The sequence below is a fragment of the Sorex araneus genome, chromosome 2 (genome assembly GCF_027595985.1).
Source record: "Sorex araneus isolate mSorAra2 chromosome 2, mSorAra2.pri, whole genome shotgun sequence".
Classification (NCBI taxonomy): Eukaryota; Metazoa; Chordata; class Mammalia; order Eulipotyphla; family Soricidae; genus Sorex; species Sorex araneus.
The window spans coordinates 95,426,078-95,450,158 of NC_073303.1; the positions used below are offsets into that span (position 1 = coordinate 95,426,078).

The 24,081-nt window shown below is 40.2% G+C and overlaps 1 protein-coding gene across 1 annotated transcript in view; it reads left to right on the top strand.

Annotated features, from left to right (window-relative positions):
* Positions 1-5,963: 5,963 nt before the first annotated feature.
* The window catches only part of HHLA1 (HERV-H LTR-associating 1), a 32,358-nt gene continuing 14,240 nt past the window's right edge, over positions 5,964-24,081 (top strand). Inside the window, exons 1-10 of the mRNA XM_055124467.1 lie at positions 5,964-6,042; positions 7,116-7,175; positions 10,971-11,030; positions 12,442-12,522; positions 13,124-13,207; positions 13,303-13,386; positions 19,597-19,680; positions 21,301-21,357; positions 21,465-21,551; positions 23,289-23,528. Of these exons, the coding sequence (XP_054980442.1) occupies positions 5,964-6,042; positions 7,116-7,175; positions 10,971-11,030; positions 12,442-12,522; positions 13,124-13,207; positions 13,303-13,386; positions 19,597-19,680; positions 21,301-21,357; positions 21,465-21,551; positions 23,289-23,528 (916 nt within the window). The remainder of the gene's footprint in view (positions 6,043-7,115; positions 7,176-10,970; positions 11,031-12,441; positions 12,523-13,123; positions 13,208-13,302; positions 13,387-19,596; positions 19,681-21,300; positions 21,358-21,464; positions 21,552-23,288; positions 23,529-24,081) is intronic.

A 24,081-nucleotide genomic window follows, 5' to 3' on the forward strand; every position in this document is an offset into this window, starting at 1 on the left:
ATTTCAGACATACAATGATCGTTTACCCATCCCTCCATCAGTGCCCATTCACCTCCACCAACGATCCCAGTATCCCTCCTACCACCCCCACTCCAACCCCCACCACCCCACCCTGCCTCTGTGGCAGGGCATTCCCTTTTGTTCTCTTTCCTTTTGGGTGTTGTAGTTTGCAATAGAGGTATTGAGTGGCCATCATGTTCCGTCTGTAGTTTACTTTTGGCACTCATCTTTCAACCCGAATAGGTCCTCCCAACATCCTCTACTTGGTGTTCCCTTCTCTATCTGAGCTGTCTTTTCCCCCAGCACATGAGGCCGGTTTCCAAGCTGTGGGGAAGACCTCCTGGTCCTTATCTCTACTGCTCTTGAGTGTTAGTCTGCCATTCTGTTACTTTATATTCCACAGATGAGTTTGATTTCCTGAGAGACTGAATGGGACTGGGAGTGAGAATGGGGATGCTGAACTATGACCCTGGGCAATGCATAAATGCTTAACAAGGACAAAAGGAAAGAGCTATTCTGAAATGTTCATAGTCCCTAAACTCATGTTCTGAGTCCAGACATTTTACTTAGCTCAATAGAGAATTCACTGTGTGTCTACTTCAATACCAATTCTGCCTCAAACCCGCAGCAAGCACAACTCTCTTAAAACTGTTTCTTAAGTCTCTTCCTCAAAAACCTCAATGAGGGTAGTTCCAGATATTGCCGGAGATATACCAAAACATTAGTCATTGTTTGCCTCAAATTTGTACTGGTAGTCCTGAATTATTTGTGAATCTGGGCAATGTTATTTCAAATACATAGTAGATTAGGCCAATGACACACACAAAAAACGATAGTAAAAAAATGTATTTCTGGGGCTGGAGCAATAGCACAATAGCACGGCGGGTAGGGCATTTGCCTTGCACACGGCCGACCCGGGTTCGATTCCCAGCCTCCCATATTGTCCCCTGAGCACCACCAGGAGTAATTCCTGAGTGCAGAGCCAGGAGTAACCTCTGAGCATCACCAGATGTGACCCAAGAAAGTAAAAAAAAATGTATTTCTCTATAGAAACAAAAAGTTAAAATTATGGTTTTCAAATAATAAATGTTAGCATGCTTTTTTTTGGCCTTTTTTGGGTCCCACCTGGCGATGCTCAAGGGTTACTCCTGGATATGCACTCAGGAATTACTCCTAGCAGTGCTCAGGGGACCATATGGGATGCTGGGAATCAAACCTGGGTCGGCCGCATGCAAGGCAAATGCCCTACCACTGTGCTATCACTCCAGCCCTGTTAGCATGCTTAATTTTAGAAAATGGAAGGGACTAACATGAAGAATCAAGAGAGAGAAATGTGCATCTATTCTTATATAGATAATATTTTTCTGTCCTAAGTTTATTTCTGCTCATTCCTTATGCCTTTGATCCGATGCTGGGCCTGGATATGAAGATGAGAGAGGATACAGAAAATATAATATACATATGCATATATATTGCACACACATATACATACATAATACAATATTTCAAAGATTATATTAGTTTCCATTTTTGTGACCTCATTTCATCTTTACAAACATTTTTTAGGGCAGCTGTGACTCTTTCTCATGTAATTCTCATAAAGGTGAGATCATCTTTCTACTGTGTAAAGGTGACAGGGGAAAGAGTCCTCCCATTATTTGTCACGTTACCCACCCACACCCTTTACCCCTTTAGGCAGTACTGAATCATCTCTCTCTCCCCTTCATGCTACAAGCTTCTCTTTTATAAATTTTTCTATGAAGATAGAAGCCATAGGACCACCATCTCTCTACCTGTCTCTCTGTCTGTCTTTCTCTCTGTGTGTGTGTGTGTGTGTGTGTGTTTGTGTGTGTGTGTGTAATCACTGGGAAGCTAGGGAGCCCCATGGCTCTCTCTTTCGCTGTCTGAGTTCGGTGGACTCGGGCTGCTCCCCTTCCCCTGGCAGCCCATGTTATTTATGGGCAAATGAAGGAGGAAACGAGGGCCAGGCTGGTTGATGGTGAGTTGCTGTTTATTCCATTCTCTCCAGGAGTCTGTTCCAGTCTCACTGAGCTGCCCATTCTACTCTCACACTGCCCTCATTCCTGTCTCCTCCTGTCTCTCTGCTCATCTCACCGTGCTCCGTGCTCCCTCTCACAGTTGCATCTCTGCTCCTGCATTCTTCCCCTATGTTCTTCTCCCTCTCTGTCCCCCTTGCTAGTCTTTCTATACTCTATCATGCTGCCCTGGTCTCGGTCTCTGTCTCTGTCTCTGTCTCTGTCTCTCTCTCTCTCTCTCTCTCTCTCTCTTTCTCTCTCTCTCTCTCTCTCTCTTCTCTCACCAATTCCCTCACATTGAGAGTAGCCACCACACCTCATCCACACCTCATTGATTGCATGCACAATCAACATATGAAAGTCCTTCTTGATTGCCCAACAGACTCAAGGGAGGAAAATGCAACCTAGGCTAGGCTCATTTCTCCGCTCCTTAGTCTGATAACTTAATTAACATCTTAATTAACATCTTAGTTCTACTTCTTAATATTAGGTATTTTGTATGGACACAGTAAGAGATAAATTGAGTTTGTAGGGTGGCTCTCCTGGGGACATCTCACCAAAGACTCAGACTACAGTGCTCAGGCCAGATTAATTATTCCTAACCCTAGCAGGGTTCAAATCTAGTTATTACTTTTTGGATCGTGACAGAATTTGTCCATGACCATGCTCTTAACTTAGAGTTAAGCATATGGCACTTTGGCCAGGCCCATTTCAATACCAAGGTAGTTCACCGCTTGCCCTGGATCCATCCAGTCCCTCAATGGGACCCTGCTTTTGGAGATCTAGGAAGTAAGGGCAATTAAGGTTTAAGTCAAGAGAACAGATGTCCAGGAGGTAATATTATCTGGAGTCAATTAACTCCCAAGTTATAAAAGCCGAGCATTAACTATCCTCTTGTGTCTATATAAAAAGGACATTGCTCTGAAATAACTATGCAAAAAGCTTAACAAGAAGAGAAAGCAAAATTTACAAGTTAACAGGGCACAAATAAAGAAGTTACAAATAAACTCAGAGGAATAGGAGCACTGTGATGGGAGTAACCCAGTAAACCTAAGCTGCCGTGGCAAGGCAGAAAGGACAAACTAATGTTATCATACATATATATATGTATATATATATACACACACACATACACATGCATATATGTACATGTATCTTAAAAGGGAGCTAATAAATATCTAATTTGTCTTTTGTCATCAACCTTCACAAAAAAGACATACATTGACTTTAATCTATAAATACAGACCAATATAGAGATATTGAGCATTTACTGTGTGTCAAACACTGGGTGAAGTACTTTTAATTCATTGTCTTAAATCCTCACAAAGAACCTGTAATCTATGATCTCTTATACCTACTTTGCATGGGACAAAAATAAATTCAGAGAGTATGCATATTTAAAAAATATATACCAAACTACATGAAATTCCAGTTCTTGTGTTCCTGTAGAGTGTTCTTGTCTCTACTCAGGGTGGAACCCAGAAGATGCACTGTTCCATATCCATCTACATGTAATTAAAGAGAAACAAGGGTCAGATAAATAGTACAAGACAATAGTACAATTGTTAGGATGTTTTGCCTTGCATGCAGTTAACCAGCATTCAATTCCCCATATTGAATTGGTTCTCTGATTCCTGCCAGTAGTGATGCTTACTGAACACAGTCAGGTGTAGCCCCAAAATAAAAACAAATAAAGCAACTTAAGTAGCACTGTTGCCCCATCGTTTATTGATTTGCTCGAGCGGGCACCAGTAATGTCTCCATTGTGAAGCTCATTGTTATTGTTTTTGGCCTATCAAATATGCCACAGGTAGCTTGCCAGGTTCTGCCTTGTGGGCTGGATACTCTTGGTAGCTTGCCAGGCTCTCTGAGAGGGACAGAGGAATCAAACCTGGATCGGCCACGTGCAAGGCAAATGCCCTACCTGCTGTGCTATCGCTGCAGTCCTATAAAGCAAAAAAGGCAGATTCTAGTAAGCACTTAAGTTGCTTTGCTTTCTTATAAGACTATAGGAAAGCAACTTAAGTGCTTACTAGAATCTGCCTTTTCTCCTAACTCCAAAAGTAATTCTGTCTCAGATTGACTACAGAGATGCTCAGTTGCTTAGAGTTCTTGTAGCCAACTCCAGTCCATTTGTCTTCACTTTACTTCTCTTCCACATTTTCTTCCAAATCTATTACATCATCTACCAATGAGAATTTTTATTCTTTCATTTCGTTGCAATGCTGCATAGACGCCAGGCCCACACATATGTAAAGCCTATACTTTACCTCTAAGTCATGTCTTCTTTTTCCAAATCAGGTATGTGTAATGGCCATGGCATTAATTTCTACTCATAGATATTGTGTGGCTGCTAAGTGAAAATCTGTGCCAGACAATGTTCCCCCTGGTTTCAGACATAGAGAAAGCACTTAGCAAATTTTCACCACTATCTGTAGTCTCAGTTTTGTCGATTTTTTTTGGGGGGGTCACACCTGGCGATGCGCAGGGATTACTCCTGGCTCTGCACTCAGGAATTACACCTGGCAGTGCTCAGGGGACCATACGGGATGCTGCGAATCGAACCTGGGTCGGCCGCATGCAAGGCAAATGCCCTACCCGCTGTGCTATCTCTCCAGCCCCAGTTTTGTAGCTTTTAATCTTAGGCTGAGTCTGCACTCAGTTGTCCAGGGGAAAATCCAACACACTGAGCAGACTGGAGAGAGAGCAGAGTCTTCTTATTCTCTCACAGAATAATATTATTTTCCTATTTATAAATAGCACTTATGCTAAATTTGAAGAGAATTCCCATCAAAAACAACAGAGATACTATAAAGGAGACATTCAAGCTCCTTGGCTCTGACATACACCTCTCTTTCTATATTATTCCCAGATTTCCTGTAATGATATAAGGGCACATGAATCATTTGGCATGGGCTGCAAATGAAAGTGAGCATTGACACTTCCTTCCCTTGATAATTCAAAGAATTATGAATTTGGGGCATAAATCTCCAGCTCTCTCCTTTAAAGTGATGTCAAAGTGGCCAGAGGGGCCAGACAGAGAACCACAAGACAGTGGGGACTCCCTTAACACAGTCCCCAAAGGGCTGTGATAAACGGAATTCCTCACCAATTTGCAGTGAATGTGGACTGTAAACAAATAATTCAAGTTTCATTATGGAATTAATGCAATGAGTTGGTAGAATCAATTTGAACCATAGCATTAGCTAACCTAGTCTAACTTCCTAGTTCTACTTCATAAATTGTATTTCTCTTTTTAATTTGTTATATCTATTTTTGTTTTGGATATACATAATTATAGCTTAGGCAATAAAGTTATGGTATTAGAGTTTTTGATATTGGTGTCAAAGAGATATTTCAGAAGTCACAAGTAAGTCACTTGTCATAAATACAGCCAACCCCACTGGATCTCTGGTTCCCCCAAGCACTGCTAGGAGGGATCTTTGAGGACAGAGCCAGGTATACTTCCAGGTGTATCCCCAAACCAAAAAAAAATAAATAAAATTTATTTATGGTATTGCTGTACAAAGTCACTGCACCCACCACCAACAATGTATCATGAGCCTCACCACTGTCCTTATATCACCTCTACATCTTCCCTTTCTGTTCACCAGTTCTGCAACCTAGTACCAACTGTTTGTCATGGTTATTCTCTTTTTTTTTTTGCTTTTTGGGTCACACCCGGTGATGCACAGGGGTCACTCCTGGCTCATGCACTCAGGAATCACCCCTGGCGGTGCTCAGGGGACCATATGGGATGCTGGGATTCGAACCCGGGTCGGCCTCGTGCAAGGCAAACGCCCTACCCGCTGTGCTTTCCCTCCAGCCCCTGTCATGGTTATTCTTGAAAACATTCTGCATGTTAGTAATGTCAGTAACACGGTCTATTTTCTCAGGTATTTCCAAGTGTCCCAGGGTGGCACAAGCATGTCGGGTTTGCTGCCTTACAGATCTCCAGTGAGGCTCTGCCTGGGCCTCGTGTGTCTCCTATCTCTTTGGAATACAGGTGAGTCTGTTCAAGAACTATCTGTCCAATAGACTGGGCTGAAGTAGCAGCTGCACTTAGAGAATCACAGTAGCTGATGTTTCAGGCAGGATTCCTAAATGAGTTTGACAGAAATGGCAATAATAAACCTCCTATCCACTGTTTTGTCCCTTAATTTTTTGCACTCAAGTTCTATTTATGCTACTGAATTAACCGGTTCCCCCAACTACCATCTTCATTTGAACTATATCTTCTTTTTTGCTGGGCCCCTAAGAGAGCTTTCTAAATTAATTTTCTGCCTCTCTTCTGTCTTCAGGACCCATTCTTCACCGCCTGAAAGATCTCTTTACAAATTAGTATTGTTCTTACTTTTCTCCTCATTTCTCCTCTTCTCAAAATTGTTCAACGACTGACTTGCTACGGCTTTGGAGAAATCCTTTGTAACCGTAACATGCTATTGTCCACCAACTATCACCAGGTTCTGTAGTTCTCCCTATCCTTCATTCTCTATCTGCATCTCTCTTGGCCTTCTTCCAGGTTATTTCAGGTAGAGCTCATGCCCACATCCTACTCTGCACCCATACTGGCATCCTTACACTGAATGCCCCTCAGTCAGTTACCCTATTTATGATATTCATCCTTCAGCTTTCAGATTAACAACACTTCCCAAGTATTCAGATCTCACATATGAGATTAGTCTCATATATGCTACACAGTCTCAAAATTCCATCCAAAAAACTGGGTTCATTCATGACAATATTCCTGGGTCTTCATATCTTTTAAATCTGCTTTTCTAATCATATGATAGTCTCCAGAAGAATGGATTCTGCCTTTATTCATTTATCAGATCATTTCCAGAATATAAAACATATATTGTCAATTAATGTCTAAAAATAATATCATCAATTATCAACATTATTATAGTGGATTAGTAATCATCTAAAAGACAACAGAATGATGAACCTACATTTGATATTTCAACATTGCAGATACTAATTTTCCCCTTCATAAAATGGAAGTTTTGGATTGAATTTCTCTCTGATGCTATCTATATCTAGGTAATAACTTCTCTGATGAAAACTTTTTCCCTTTACCATCTGCCAATAAAGGGGAGAACAAGAAGGAAAAGGATATGATGTTTCTACCTACAACAGGTAAATTGGCAAGTGCTTTCCACAACTCACTCTATCTTGAGCAAATTCCTGGGCATCTAGAAACCTTTCTTTTTCTTTTGCAAAATAGAGGTTGTGTCAACTGCAAGCGTTAAATCACAATTATAGCTTCTTTGAGGTGTTCATTGATTCATAGTTCATGGACCCTATGAATTACCATGATTTTTATTAAATCCACAAATACTGTGACTTTCTGTTAATATAAATTTAATAACGGGAAGTATTTCTACTCACCATTATCACTTGAGAATCACTTTGCCTGTTTACTTTTGAGGGTATGAAATGCTGCCTGCAGCAAAATCATGAATGCATTGAAACGCAAAGGGCATTTAAGATTCCAGAGCCCGAGGTCTCTTCCTAACTTTTTGATATAAAAGAAGAATCTTTTTTTGTTTTATTTTTGGGCCACACCTGTGGTACTCAGTTCTGCCTCCTGGTTCTGTGCATGGGGATCACTTCTGGCAGTGCTCAGAGGAACATATGAGATGCTAGGGTGTTCAATAATGGCTCTGGCTCAGAGTTTTCGGAATCTTGAAGCCCGTAATCTTCCTTGATCCTAGAAATTCTTGCCTCTCTTTCTCATGGGGTGTCTTTGCTTCCTGGACAAGTGAGAGGCAAGATCTTGGGCATTTTCCATAGGTCCCATTGTGACTGTTTCAAAGTGGGATTTTCCTGTAAACAGCCATTCATTTGCCCTGAGGGAGCCAGAGACCAAGTAGTTTGTCAGCTTTGGGAATAATTAATAATAAATGTCTACTTGCTTATCGTTCCCTTGAATGTCTCACCAGGAGCCATGTTATAAATAAGGATGAGATTCACTGACTCTACAGATAACCTCAATGTTTCATTTCATAGCGTGATCACAGTAAAAATAACCAAATAGACTTATGGAAGCAACGGCTTCCTGAATTTCAGTTTTAACCAGGTGTTCAAAAAGCAAAGCTATTTCAATATCCATCCAGAGATGAATAAAGAAAAGTATAATAAACATGCACTGTAATACTAGTGAGCTTTAAAAACAACTTTTAGAAATTGAGATAAAAATTGTGCTGATGAGAAAGAAAGGGGAAATAGGGATGGATGAAAAGGAGGCTTTTGGTGATGAGATAAAATTTAAATAGTAAAAGTTTTCTTTACATCCAAATTATTTTTTAGTCCAGAACTCTTAATATTTTCTAAAAAATGTAACATTGCCAAACTTTATTGGAAAATGATTATTGTGATAAGTGATTATTTTCATATTTATTGCCTTGTATTCTAGCTGTGTAGGTTGAATTATAAATTGGCGAAAACAAGAGGAAGTAAAACAAACTTTGTGTCCAAATATTTACAGGCATCATCGATTGTAGATGTGGGCAATGCATTTAGTGAGGCAGACTCACTTCTCTGGGACAGCAGTACAGAGAGCAGCCATGGAGAAATTTCATATTTTTAAAGTTTTTATGTTAGGCACCATGATTTGCAATACTATTAGTGATAGGGTTCCAACACCACAACCTCCACTAGGGTTTTCCTCTACTCCACCCCATCAGCCTACCTGTCCTCCACCACGGTAAGCTCAATTCTGTAAATCAGCTGAAGCTGATAGACTCTGTTGTCTTGGGCCTTTTGTGACTTCCTCCTGTGTTTCTTTCTGTCCCTCAAGTAGGTCATGTTTTACAAGATGTTGTATGCTTTAAAGGTATAATTTTAAGCTTCTTTAAAATATGTAACCTAGTTATACCTACTACCAAGTATTTGTATCCCCACTCTCCAACGTGCCCACTCCTACCGTCTTCCCAGTTTCATGCTGGCAACATCATTTCCATAGTCAGAGTCCGAGGATTTGATTTTTCCCCTTATTTGCTTCTCTATAGCCCACTATATGAGTCAGATCACTGGGTATTTGACTCTTTCCTTCTTACCTATTTCACTAGATTCTATTCTTGTTGCAATAGGTAAGGATTTACCTTTTCTTATAGATGTGTAGTACTGCAATGTGTGTGTGTGTATAACACAAATTTCTTTATCTGCCCATTATATAAGACGTGTGTTAAGGATATTAAAAGTCCTAGAAAGTCATATAATTCTATGATACTACATCATTTATGAAAAATTTTATTTCAGTGTCTGAAAATAAAGAAGTGAAGAAAGAAAAAGATGGGGTTTTTCTCGGTGCAACAGGTAATTGGACTAGTCCTAACCCTCACTTACCTTATTATATCATATTCTGGTAATATGTTTTTCAACCTCCTTGTGGCCTTTTATTTGTTTCCATTATGAAAATTTTTTTACTACAGGTAAGATAAGATTGTAAGGCAATTAAGACACTTACCTTGCATGTGAACAGCCATAATTTGATCCATGCACTATATGTGATTCTCAGAGCATTGCCAGAATTGATCACTGAGTACAGAGACAGGAGTAAGCCCTGAGCACTGCTGGATGTAGACTTCAAAACAAAACATCTTTTTTTTAATTTTATTGAATCACCATGAGATAATTACAAGCTTTCATATTTGGGTTACAATCACACAATGATCAAACACCCATCCCTCCACCAGTGCACATTCCCCACCACCAATATCCCCCACTTAATCTTTAACAAAGGAGCAGGAAATGTGAAGTGGAACAAGGAAAGCCTCTTCAACAAGTGGAGCTGGGAAAACTGGATAGATACCTGCAAGAAAACAAAACAACATCTTTAAAAAAAAAAAAAAAACTTCTAGTTTAGGCTATGTGTTTGAAAGCTTGTCAGACATTCAGAGTTATTGTCTTTGTAACACAGAATTACCTAACTTCACCACCATCAAAGGGCAATTTTGATGCCTGCCCCTGCCTTTAGCCATGCCCCTGAGTCACCTCCAGTCTACCTACTCCTCTTAATCTGATGATCTCTTTTTAAACTCTAGCATGCAGGGCTTGTTAACAATAGATACAATATGGACCCTTGTTCTTGTATTTGGCCTTTTTTTCCCTTTGTTATAAAATTGACACAAAACAACTTCTCTTTTCAAAATCTAATATGAATAATAATCATTGCAACATTAGTAGCAATAATGTAGTATCACATGAGAGAAGTAATTCATCCACACAATGGATCTCCCGGGTCTCAGTTTTATGCCACTTCCTCAAGGAAGACTTCCCCTCTCCCTTTGCCCAGGTTGGGCGCCCTAATAGAAGTGTTCACAGCTCTATGTGTTCCTGTTTCTGTTCTTTGCCAGCATGTGTGTGCACGAGTCCTTTCCTCCTACCCAAGACGCAGACAATAAGCTCCATCGAGATGGAAACCTCCAGGTCCCTGACACCTAACATATTGCTTGGCCTTTAGTGACTGAAGAATATATTCCTTTAACATTCAAAGTTTTCTTCTGACATTTTCTCCCTCGATAGTATGAACTTTGTCCAATAGAAGGGGCCTGCCACACTGGAAGAGCAGTTTTCTGATACTCTAGGAAGTTGTTTCTGACTCTTTCATTACCAGGGCTCATTGTCTCCATTTAGGTAAGTTTCTTCTCTCAGAGTCTCAGATTCATGACAATAAAGGTGTGAGATGGGTTAGACCCACTGCACAAAGAATCACCATGATTATTTATTAAAATTTCTATACATTTCCAACCCAAGGAGCCTACTATAGGGGAGGTATCAAAAGTCTTCCCTTTTATGATGTTCCCCATAATCCTCACGTTTACTTAGGCAGAAGGTCACTACAGTACAAAGTCCTCTGACCCTTCTCCAGGAATGTGGTGTCAGAGTGGAGACTCCTATCCTATTGCAATGTCCTATTTTGTTCCCCAGTGTCTGGCCTTACAGAAGAGAGAAAGGAAAGGGATGGCATTTCTCAATACTCCCATCCCAGTGCTCCATGGGTGGTCTGGGAGAGACCTCTCTCCCTTTTCTAGACCAAACACATTCCCAATACACAACACAGAGTTCATTTTGGCAATCTCCATATTGTTTGATCTGCACAACTACCTAAACATTAAGTAAAAGTTAAGGGGCTGGGAGATTATCCAGTGGTTAGTGCACCTGTCTCATAAGCATTACATCCCTGAGTTTGATCTCCAGTTTTACTCACAAGGATCCAGAAAAATCCTTGCAGCCTTGCAGTTTGTGCCTGGCAGCTCTGCTGTCTAAGAGTCTTAGCACTGAACCATTGTTCCTAGCTGCACTATAGTCAGGTGTGTATAAGTTATAACTAACGGGTGCAACCCCCTGTGAGCACCATGATCCAGTGTACAAGTCTCATAATCTGACCTGATATTCTATCCCAGGCAAGGACTGCAGACCCATGTTCTAGCCCACCTTCAAGCAGAAGTATGACCCACACTCAGTGAAATATCAACAGAGGAAAGAAGATTTAAATTTCTGCAAGCAACAGTAAAAACAGGCAGTGTTTATAAAAATATAAAATGGATTGGGGCTGGAGCAATAGCACAGCGGGTAGGGCGTTTGCCTTGGATGCAGCCGACCCAGGTTCGATTCCCAGCACCCCATATGGTCCCCTGAGTACCGCCAGGGGTAATTCCTGAGTGCAGAGCCAGGAGTAACCCCTGTGCATTGCCGGGTGTGACCCAAAAAGCATTATATATATATATATGTTATATATATTATATACCATTTAAGGCTTTAAATGGTGTATATAAATATATGTTTATATATACAAAATGGATTATAAATTCTTATGCCATTTTTCACAACTGTTTTCTCCAAATCTTCAGAAGAGAGGTGGGGTTTTCGCTTAGTGGAATTGAGATATACACTATCATCAAGTGGGGATTAACTCACACATTGAGTTCGCTCTTGATGCTGCTTGCAGCAAACCCCATACCTAGTAAATCTGAGGTTGGGGTCTAATCAAGGTAAATACAGATATGAACAAATAAAATGTGTTAGATTTCCCATGATATATAAACATTCCCTTTCAACTCCTACATATATTCCACTATATATTGCAATTATTTCTGTATTTCCATAGACGGCACTTTGAGGACTCCTGTGCGTTCTTTGACTTCCCATGGTATAAGAACTTTCCTTGCCAATTCCTTACTTCTCTTGTTGCAGAGAATACCTAATAGAAATGTTGTCTATGCTTCCCTGGACCTCTCTCTAACTTGTCATGCTGTCAGAGGCTACCACTTCTTATCTTTGAACCCTGGTGCCAGGCACTGGGTACATGCTCAGTGAATGTCCACAACTGCCTGAATGTTGGAAATGAGCTTTGTTCCTTGCCAAGTCTAGAGTGACAGTATCTTCTAATCCGTTTCAGAACTGCCTGCAAGGTCGGTTGATCTGTCTGCACTTAACCTGACAGAACTCGTGAATGGGATGCTGAGCAAAGCTTTAAATGGTAATCTATTCTATTTTGAAAGGGCACTCCAATTCCATTTTTGTCTTGTCCAAGCTCCACGATTAGGTCTCATCCTGAGCTGAGCTAGCAGGTCATATCTGTATCCAAGCTTCTCTCTACTGAAAGAGTAGAATATTGTTCTTCCTCACTCATGATGAACCTGGGGGCAATCATTTAGATTGCAGAAGGTTTGAAAGCATGTTTCTAGTCATAAGGACAGACTAGAAATAGACAAGTGATCTAACCTTTCGCAATTTGGAGTTTGTTCTTTCGTATAGCAATCGTTTTCTAATTTTTGTCATTCATTTCTGTTATTTATTTATTTTATATGTTTCCTGAGTTTAAGTTGTTCCCACCCCCCACCCCCATCTCCATCCCTGTGGTACTCAGGGTTTACTCCAGGCTCAGTGTTTGGGGACTACTCCTGGTCGAGCTCAGGAGAACAGAAGGAGCTGGAGATTGAACTTTTCTGTGGGAAGCATTTCTCTGGCCCATATTTGTTCTCAATATTTCTAATCTCCATCATGAATACTAATTTGTACTACCCTTGGTTTCTTATCATTAGTAAGCATCTGTCTCTTTATGTTGGTGTGTCTGGCAGAGAGCAGGACTTTCTTCTCCTTGCTGAGCATCACATCTTACAGTTCCTTTGCCTTCCACAAGTTTTCCGTGGCCATTTACAACAGTAAGTGAAACTGGGTATTCTGGGAACTGATAATGGGCATGGACTGGCAGGACCAGGTTCTGTTAGAACTACCATGGCATCGTGTCTCTCCACAGTTTCCAACCTGAAGACGGTGGACCCAGTCAAATTCCCCTCCCGGTACTGCTACTGTTTAAACAATAGAACCAACGATTTATCAGGTGCGTGGGAATAACTACAAGGCATACAGTTTTCTATTGTTTGTTTCTTTTTAGATAAGTTAAAGAATAGATGTTCATGGAGTGTTTTAGTAGCAAAATCTGAGACTAACCTAAACAGACATATTTAAGAATATGGTTGAATAGTCTACTGTCTAAAAATACTGGGAAACAGCAAGAGTAAGTACATAAATAGGAATGGGCAGATTTAGTTTAAACACATAGAAAATCTCTGAGATATTTTTCAGCCATGAAATGAAACTTTCAATAAAATGTGTAGATTAAAAAATCTGTAGATAAAAAGTGTCACTGGTGAGAAAATGCACATATAAATGGATGCTGGGGAGGTTTACTTCTGCAAAGAAAATGGGTATGTGTTTTGAAAAGGAACAGTGTTGATTAAGAGTTTCTTGAATTAATCTTTTTTAAAATGAGAAGATGAATTCAATCCCCCTTCAATTCTAAAGTGTATGACGATATTATTTTTGTGTCTATAAAGTAAAATAGTTTCGTTTAGGAAAGTGTAAGGTAAGAGAGAGAAAGTACACATCACAGACTGGGAAGCAGGCAGCAGAGATTGTGCGCTATAAGTTCTGGTACAGTCAGTAAGACACTTGCCCTTCATGTGTCTGACCAGATTTGATCCCAAGAACCACATATGGTGCCCTAAGAATTGGAGATATATCAAATCACAGAGTCAGTAGGCCCTGAACACAGCCAGATGTGTTTTCAAAACAAGAAAACAAAAACAAAGCTAAGAATATACAGCATGCTGGATAAATAGGAGACTGTGAGGACAATAAATTAGGCTGAGAAAAGAATTGCTGGTAGGAAAGGCTGCGGGGGGTGGGCAGCTGATCAGAGAAGTCTTTGATTTAGGAGGTGATGCTTAAAGAATGTCTTCAAAAGATAAAGCCAGAGAGTCCCGAGAAATGGGCTCAGAATTGAGAGCAGGGCAGGGAGAATGCAGCAGATCATACTTAGGTTTATAGTTTACCGCGAGAATTTATTTTCTGACTCTGAATAAGAAAGTAGGCAGCATGATTGTTCACCCAGAGAAGCCACAAGTTCTGACTTATATTTTAAAAGGATTCTCTAAGAATTTGTTCAAGAAACAATAAGGTGGGGGGTTAGGGGGCTAGAGTGATAGCACAGCAGGTAGGGCATTTGCCTTGCATGCGACTGACCCAGGTTCGATTCCCAGCATCCCATATGGTCCCCTGAGCACCGCCAGGAGTAATTCCAGAGTGCATGATCCATGAGTAATCCCTGTTCATTGTCTGGTCTAATCCAAAAAGAAAAAAGAAAAAGAAAAGAAAAGAAAAATTAAGGGGGGCTGGAGAGATAGCACAGAGGATAGGGCATTTGCCTTGCACAAGGTCGACCCGGGTTTGATTCCCAGCATCCCATATGGTTCTTCGGGCACCACCAGGAGTAATTCCTGAGTGCAGAGCCAGGAGTAATCCCTGAGCATTGCTGGGTGTGACCCAGAAAAGAAGGAAAGAAAGAAAGAAAGAAAGAAAGAAAGAAAGAAAGAAAGAAAGAAAGAAAGAAAGAAAGAAAGAAAGAAAGAAAGAAAGAAAGAAAGAAAGAAAGAAAGAAAGAAAGAAAGAAAGAAAGAAAGAAAGAAAGAAAGAAAGAAAGAAAGAAGGAAAGAAAGAAAGAAAGAAAGAAAGAAAGAATAAGGAAAGCAGGACTGTTGGAGACAGCCTCCTTCTCTTTATGCCATTTAAAATAATCATAGAAATATTTTTCCATATACTAAAAACAACATTTATATTCATATATGCTGCATAGCCTGTATGTGTAAACATTTTAATTTGAGGGGTTAAGGGTGGGGTAACAATGTTGCTGGGAGCTTATTCCTGGCTCTGTGCTCAGGGGTTAATCCTGGAGTTGCTCAGGAGACAGTACAGTGCCAGAGATAAAACCAGGGTTCACCACATGCAGGGCAAGTGCCTAAATACAGGGCAAGTGCCTATATATCCCTGTGTTATCTCTCTAGTCCCTGTTAAGTATTTTCCTAACAGTAGTGTTTCACTTTTGGATAGATTCTAGGCTTTTTAAAAAACTTATACTGTAAAAAATCTCAATTATTACTTTTATTTAAACTGCATTGGGTGTTATTGTTCATAAATCTTTTCCATTTTAGGTTACTTTGTGTGGACAGATTCCTCAAAGTAGAATTTCTAAAATTTATTGTAAATATTTAAAAGAGAATATTTAACTACCGAGGTCTATATGCCAGGTTCTGTAATAGATACTTAATATTTACTACCCTAATTTAACTCACCCTTTAAATTTTATCACCAAATTATATTTGGGAAGAAAACGTTCTTCATAATCACACCTTGTTCGTTATCTTATTAGCTCCTCCTGGAGGGTTATTTTTATGCTTGACATGGAGTCTTTGCCCTAACTGTGGAGGAGATAAATAAAACATTTTTAAATGGAGTACATGTGATGAAGAAAAATGTTCATAATTTCAGTTGGTGAACCCAAACATATTTCTACATATTTAAAATTATTAGTTTTAAAGAACTTATGTGTTGATAACCCTGACGCAGGATTAAATGCCTTTTTTTGTCAGTCTCAGAGATTCTCATAAGGATGAACATTCTTGCCTGATGTATGTCCCCTCCAGTCACATCCTATAAGATTTCACACATAGGCCAACATCTTTTTACAGCTTGAACAAAACCTTTGGGGCAGGAGCCTAGAGTGATACTACAGAGTGCTTGCTTTGCACATGGTTGAGCAAGGTTTGAACCTGGCCCTATATATGGTCCTCAGAAGGAGTGATCCCTGAGCACAGAGTCAGAGTAAGCCCTGAACACCGTGGGGTGTGGCCCTAAAACAAATAAAGAAAAAAACTTTTGAGGGAGAGGTGTTGGTGGTAATCTTCAGACCTTCAAAAGTCATTTCAAAATCTTCAACTCTAGCTTAGTTTCTTCCTTCAAGGGTGCATTTGCATATGTTTCTAAATGGAAATATCTTCAGTTTGCTCTTTCTAAAATAAGTAACATCCTGTGTTGTCAAAAATTATAAAACACAGAGACATTAAACAAACTAAACAAATAAAAAGTTGGAAATTACCTGATATTTCAATGTCCACAGACAATGCACCTCTCTAATTCATCTACGCAGTTACCTTCATCTGAAACAGAGCTTCACAACTGGAGGCCCTGTGGAACTCACATAAACGGGGTACCACAAAAATAGACTAGTGGGCCATCAGATAAGACATGGTAGGAGGGATCGCAAGAAAGAAACAGGATTGAAAGGAAGTCAACGTTGAAAAAAAGTTGAAAGCTGCTGATCAAAATGACTTATGGAACCTAACCCTCTCCCTCACTTATATCCACATCCTCCTCCACATTTTCTTCATAAACATTTTCTTTATTATTTAACGTAGATGCAATACTTACCAACACAGTGTAGCCAGGGCATTATAACAAATGAGCCCAAAATAAGATAGCTTAAAGAGGTAGAAGATAATTAGTTTCCTGTGTGACAATCTGGACAAAGGTCTGATGGTTTGGGAACTCAAGGCTACTTCTAGTCTGCTAAGATGACTTTCATTAAATGTTGCCATAGCACTCCTAGTTCAGGATGAAACAGGACTGGGTTCCTAAATCCACAAAGAGGCTACCAGGAAGGGGAGAAAGCAACTAGCAGGCATGCCCATGCACCCTAAAGTGCCAGACTGGAAACCATTGATTAGCTTCTTTTCACATTCTTGTCAGTCAGATTTTAGTCATATGGCTGCTCTTCCATGCAGAGCAGGTTTTAAATTATAGTCTTTATGGGAAACCACCATGTGCTCAATCAAAACACAAAACATATTTACCAAAGAAAGAAGGCAGAATGAAAACTGGGAGATAATCCTCTGTATCTTTCATAATTTTTCATGCAGTTTTATGCCGTGTTTAAACATATAAGTAAAATTTAGATAACATCCCACTACAATAGTTATAAATGTTTCATTCTTTCTGTGATTTTTTTATTGAAAGGATGTACTGTAGTTTAATTTGTTGCCATTTGATAAAATCTAGTTTATTTCTAATGATTTTTGTACAATTACATATCACACCTACATGAAGCATATTTTTGCATTTGCCTGTACAATCTCTTGAAAAAGTTGTCTAATTATCACTGTGGAATAAAATCCTTGAAATGTTGGCTGGCAGGAAAATAATTTGTGTAGTGATAAAAATTATTAATTTTGTATAAATATTGCATGAATGAATGCTTTTAATACCAGTGTTGGGAAGTGTATGCTTTTCCCAAGCTCTTGTCAACACTGTATACCCAGAGACATTCTTACAGCATTACTAATTGGACAGGTAAAATATTTCCTTCTTTCTTCTTATATATGTAGGTAAAAGGCAATCATTCCCCTATAAGCCAGTAAGTAAGATAAAATTTTCATCATGACAAAGAATATCCAATTTTCTTCTAAGAATAGTAGACAGATTGTTCAAGTAAAGGACAGTTGACAAAATTTATCGAGTCAGTTTGAGTAAAATTGCTGCTCAGCTGGATAAGCACCGGTGGAGAATTGAAAGAAGTAAAATACAAATCTCTACCCCGATGCAAGCTCTGCTATATCCATCTCTCTGAATTGTGGGGGGAGTCTGGACTCCATTTCTTTTTTCTGATGCTGCTGTCATACTACAATTTTATGCATTATCAGCAACAAATTGAAGTTTTGGGTTCTGTGTGTGTCTCTTTCTCACTAATCTAAATATCTTATGGGTCGAGATGTTGTCTCACCCAGGCTTCCAGTGTGGAATAGCTATTTGGCACACGTCAAACTTTCACTGAAAGTTTGCTAGATGAATGAATAAATGAAGATATTTGAGTAGTAAGAAGGAAGATGATAGAATAAGTAATGAAATAGTATTCCTCCTTAGTTTCCACAATGTGACTGAAACTAAGAACAGAGTGTGTAATGAGACATAGAAAGGAGCACTCCTGAGAAAGGCAAAATCCCATTTGCCTACCTGCAAAATGGGCAAATTCCCATATCTGCATAGATATATAAAATCTATGGCTCTAAGTCAAAGTGCAGTTTCCAATTCCTGCTCACCTCATATGCTGCCCATTTTACTAGTTACATTTTCTACCTTTCTGGGTTAGCTTCACTCTTCTCAAAGTCACGAACCATTAATGAGTGAACAAAGTATCTTCACAAGACCTGAGAGAATTTTCCAGTGTATCACTATATCACTGTCACTGTCATCCCATTGTCATTGATTTGTTCAAGTGGGCAAGAGTAATGTCTCCATTGTGAGATTTGTTGCTACTGGTTTTGGCATATTGAATACGCCACGGGTAGCTTGCCAGGTTCTGGCGTGTGGGCGAGATATTCTGGGTAGCTTGTGGGGCTCTCCGAAAGGGGTGGAGGAATCAAACCCGGGTCAGCTGCATTCAAGGCAAATGCCTACCCACTGTGCTATTGCTCCAGCCTGGAAAAAAAAGTTACTATTTTGGACTCCTCTGACAGATACCCCTTGTTTTATACGCCAAGAACTTGTTGGATCTGGAATACCAAAGAGAAAGGGCTGGTGTTAGTTTTGTTCTAGAAATATATTAATGAACTTTGTTGGTTCAGTCGTGGTCACCATGTTTAGCAAATGCTCTATTCAAATCCTATGTAAAAAGAAACTCCATGAGGACATTATAGTATGAATTATGGAATTCTCACTTTCTCCTCTCAGTAGTTCTTAACAAGGAGGATTAGGAGTAAAAGTTTCTAATTCTAATAGGATTGATGTCCTTTATGTATTGCATTGTTTATGACTCTGTTAAAACTGGCATCCATTTTGAAAAATCTAAATTCTGTAAATCTTTTACATGTTTATAAGACTATCAGCTGATATTCTATACTCTAAAGCAGAAGAGATCATTAGAAAAACAAATCAGCAAAACCATTACACAGAAATGTGGCCTTTCTCAGTTCTTTGGGGGTTGGCAGAGATGATTTGGCAGGAAAGGCAATAAGAGGAGAAAGAAAATTGTAAATATAAATTATCAGGTTTCTTGCATACCTGAAATTATAAATTTTCATAATTAATATTCTTCTATGTTATTGTTATTATCTCTTAAAACATTGACCTAAATAAAAAGTATAAAATGTCCTCAGAAAGCTCTACACATAGTATACATTTCTAAGTCAGAAATTTAAAATTCCTCCAATCTATTTTGCAGATTTCACAGCTCTCCTGGTGGACATTATTGGAAATTCTACTAGCTACCTCACAGAAATTTTTAAGTCAACCTCTATTCTCTCAGGTCTGTTCATCTTGAGAATGTTTGGCAACTTTGATATTTGATATTTGTAATAGAATATAATCAGGCCTAGAAGACCCCCTGGATTCCCTCCTAAGGCCAGAGTGCCAGGAATTTTTCACATAATTTTTTATAATATCAGCATGATTCTAGTTTCAACTGCCAGTAATTGAGGACTACATCTGCCCAGTAGAGATCTTCCTGGTGTCCAAAAAAAGAAGAAGAAAGAATCCAAGGCTCGAAGATGGGGAAACCAGGCAGATTGAAGAAAATAGTTTCTGTTATTTATACTGTACACCAGTAGAGCATTTTAAAGATGAGAAAACTGAGATTCAGAGATGTTGAATATTTTGATCAAGGTTTATTCAGAGCTCATATTTAGATTGATATGGAATCCAAATCCATACCTGATACACAATTAAAGAGAAAACCCCTGTGCCCAGGTTGATTGTACAAAGGGCTGGAGTTTAGTTTTACAAGCAGGAGCTGCAGGTGCGAAGCCCAGCACAGCATGGGCACTGCTAGGTAGGGCCTCACTGTGTATCACTGTACCACTGTCATCCCCTTGCTCATGATTTGCTCAAGCGGACACCAGTAACGTCTCCATTGTGAGACTCGTCGTTACTGTTTCTGGCATATCGAATACCCCACGGGTAGCTTGCCAGGCTCTGCCGTGCGGGTATGGGCATACTCTCCAGATACTCTTAGGAACTTGCTGGGGCGGAGGAATCTAATCTGGGTCAGCTGCCTTCAAGGCGAACGTGCTACCCGCTGCACTATCGCTCCAGCCCAGGTATGGCCTCAATAGGAAAAAAGAAATAAAAGTCTTGCTTATCTGATCCCCAAGCAATTCACACGTTCCTTTGTAAAAGTAATGAAAATGTAACTCTGGACCCACTTTAATCTACAAATAGATCTAAAGTAATGAATATGTTCCAAATATTAACTGAAAATTCGATATTGGATCTGAATTTTGATATTGGATCTGCCAAGGCACTGTACTTGGCACTTCACAGATATGTCATGACCTTCCAGGGTCTTGCCATGACACATTTATTGGCAACATCTCGAGGGACAACCCTACATGAGACAGCACCTTTCGCACTGTCCAGGGCAGTTTGTTGTGATCAAACACACTGATGTTCTAAAGTTACTGAACAAAACAGAGGCTAGAGATAATAAATATCCTCGCTGATGAAAAGCCATATTTTACCACCAATGGGCTGTTGTTATCAAGTGTCACATAATAATATATTTTGTCTTATAAATATTTGTGGGCTTAGAAAATGCAAGAAGAGACTATAGGATGTAAATTGTCATCATTTAAAAGATATATAATCTGTATCCTAGAAAGTCCAAGCAGTAACTTCCGTCCACTTAGCTAGATTTGGCAGAAATAATTCTATAAATCTGAAAACTAATCCCATGGGCTGTGCCATTAGTAATTACATCATCCTGCATTTCTCAAAAACAGATACAATAGAAAATGAGGGATCCCTGAAAGTAAGGAGTTAGTCTAATTTTCCTATAGCACCCTGAACTAGGAATGTCCATCTTAAGTGTTATTTCCAACAGACCAACTTTAGCTCCAGTGTTAAATCTTGTATTCTGCTTGTCTTGTAGTGAGTCAGACGGATGAATCAGACTGCATCTTCATCTGTGTCATGACAGGAAAGGCAGGTGATCCCCCCCGCGATACTTTGACAAGTGTCTGAGCTGAGAATTAAACACAGCTCACAGGAGTCTGTGAGCCCAAGATTTGATTCCACACGTGTGATTTTTTTCAGGAAGGAATATTTCAGACTTCTGGGAATTAGCAGAGAAATCTCCAGTTATCAATTACACATTCACCAGCAGCATGTCTGGTGTTTTGGGTGAGTGCAGCTATCTCAAACTTCTCTGTACAATCTCTAGACCAAAGATGCCCTAATAAACTAATGCTACTTTGGGCTGTTTCATTCATCTATACTATGTTAAAATAAAATGATTTAACCGTGTAAAAAATTTTAATTGCTGAGTTCTCTCACCCCACCCTCCAAAATGATCTTTTATTCCAGTATTCTCCCTCTCACCCTTGGCAGGTGAGAGTTAAGCTATTGGAGTTAAGTTATTCCTGCCCGCATTCTTCCTACTAGGATCAATATTTCTCTCATATTTCCTACACCCCTCTCTCTTCCCTCTTGGCTTGGACTTCCCTCTATTGTATTAAATATCCAGCTTATGTAGGTATTTGAATTCGTGACTGTACTGTGGGTATCACACTTCTGCCTCTGCATATGTATGCACATATATTTGACAGGAATAAATGGGTATTTGGTGGAATCTCATTCTCTACTCAAGTCTGAGAACAAATATGAAAGCTGAGTCAATCTTATAAGGAACCTTTTTTTATCCCCAGTCGCAATTAAGTATCTTCTCAAAAAAGTATAAACACTCAAGAAAAGAGAAGATATTTACAAGGTAGCACCAAGGTTATATGTTTGTTACTCAATAAATTGACTGAGAGTTTGATTTAGGAGGCACCTAATTTCATGTCTGGTTTAATGGAGCATGTAGGTTGTCCATAAGACCATAGGTAAGGCAAGAGAGAGAAGCAAGGCCACAGGTCCACTTTCTGCAGTTGTATGACTTGTTTTCTACACACCGTGTCTGCCAAGGGGGCAAGCAGAGGCCAAAACCCAACGCGGATTCTGCCTATCTGCCAGCAGCCATGAAGGTCTCCATCCTTGCAGAGGGAGGGGTGCTATGGGTCACTGGAGCCCGTCATCTGAAAACCCAGCTCCCACCTTTTAAACCTTCATAAGGAGAGACGGGACAAAATTAACACTTGGGCCTCTTCCTAGACATGTTTGTGGAACACCTAAGACAGAGCAGTAGTCGGTTTACTCTGAACCGAGGCTTCTTGGTCTTTCAGTAGGGTCCTGTCATTCAGGCAGCTTCCGCCTGGCAGCTCCAGCCTTCCAGTTTCAGGTCTGGTCCCTTAAGACACTCGCAGATCTCGTCCTGCCAATCTAACCAACACTGTTCCTGAGACCACTGCCAGAGTGATAGAGGTGATGAGGGCTCTCAAATAGGACAAGGATGCTGATGGGATCCAGGATCTGAGGAGGAAACAGGACAACATAAGATGCGTTTAGGTCTGACAGCTTGTGTATTCTGTTCACAGTGCTTCTTTCCAGCATCATTTTCAGAGACTGATATTTTAACTTAATATGTCACTGTCACTATGAATTTTTTGTCACTGTCATCCCATTGCTCATTGATTTGCTGGAGTGGGCACCAGTAATATCTCCATTGTGAGACTTGTTGTTACTGTTTTTGGCATATCGAATACACCGTGGGTAGCTTGCCAGGCTCTGCCATGCGGGCGAGATACTCTTGGTAGCTTGCTGGGCTCTCGGAGAGGGACAGAGGAATCAAACTTGGGTCAGTCACGTGCAAGGCAAACGCCCCACCTGCTGTGCTATATTAGGAACCATGGGACTGTTCTGTGTAAGGGATGACTCTTGGGAGTCTGTGTATTGGCTGATGATGACCTTTCAGTAGATTGACTCTTCTTTGTATTTAAAGTGTCACGTATCTGAAAGCTGCTACTGAGTGTCACCTTCCAGGTGCAGCTCTCAGGGGAACAGACAGCACTTCAAAGCTCAGCCCCCAAAGCAAAGACACACTCCCAAGGACCAGACTCCCCCATGGAGCCCAGAGCCCTGGAACATCTACTCCAGGGACCACTTCTTGGACAAAGACAGCTCCTCCTTCAGAAGGAGAGTGGACCCTGCACACTGACCCCAAGCACCTTCCCCAGCCTACCACCAGGTCAAGCAGCTCCTACTCCTGGAGCCCACCATTGGGTAAGAAACTTTATCAATTCTTTTCTCTCGTCATTTTTGTTTCTTCCTCCAACTTCCCGTGCATAAGTGAAATTTCCCTCTTTCTTCTTTCTCCCTTTCACCCTTACCTTCTTTAGTCAACTTGAAATACACATTAGTAAGAGCCAGTATGGATTCCATACAGGGAAGATTAGGCGCAAATGACATCAGCATAATGCGTTTTTTTCTTTTTGGGTCACACCCAGCAATGCTCAGGGGTTACTCCTGGCTTTGCACTCAGGAATTACTCCTGATGGTGCTTGGGGGACCATATGGGATGCTGGAGATTGAACCCGGGTCGGCCACATGCAAGGTAAACGCCCTACCCGCTGTGCTATCACTCTGGCCCCACATAATGTGTTTCTAAGGCTTACTTTTTAAAAAAAATTTTATTGAATCACTGTGAGATAGCTACAAGCTTTCATGTTTGGGTTACTATCTCACAATGATCAAACACCCATCCCTCCACCAGTGCACACTCCCCACCACTATATCCCTGGTATACCCCCCCCCTTTCCCACCCTCCCCCTGCCTC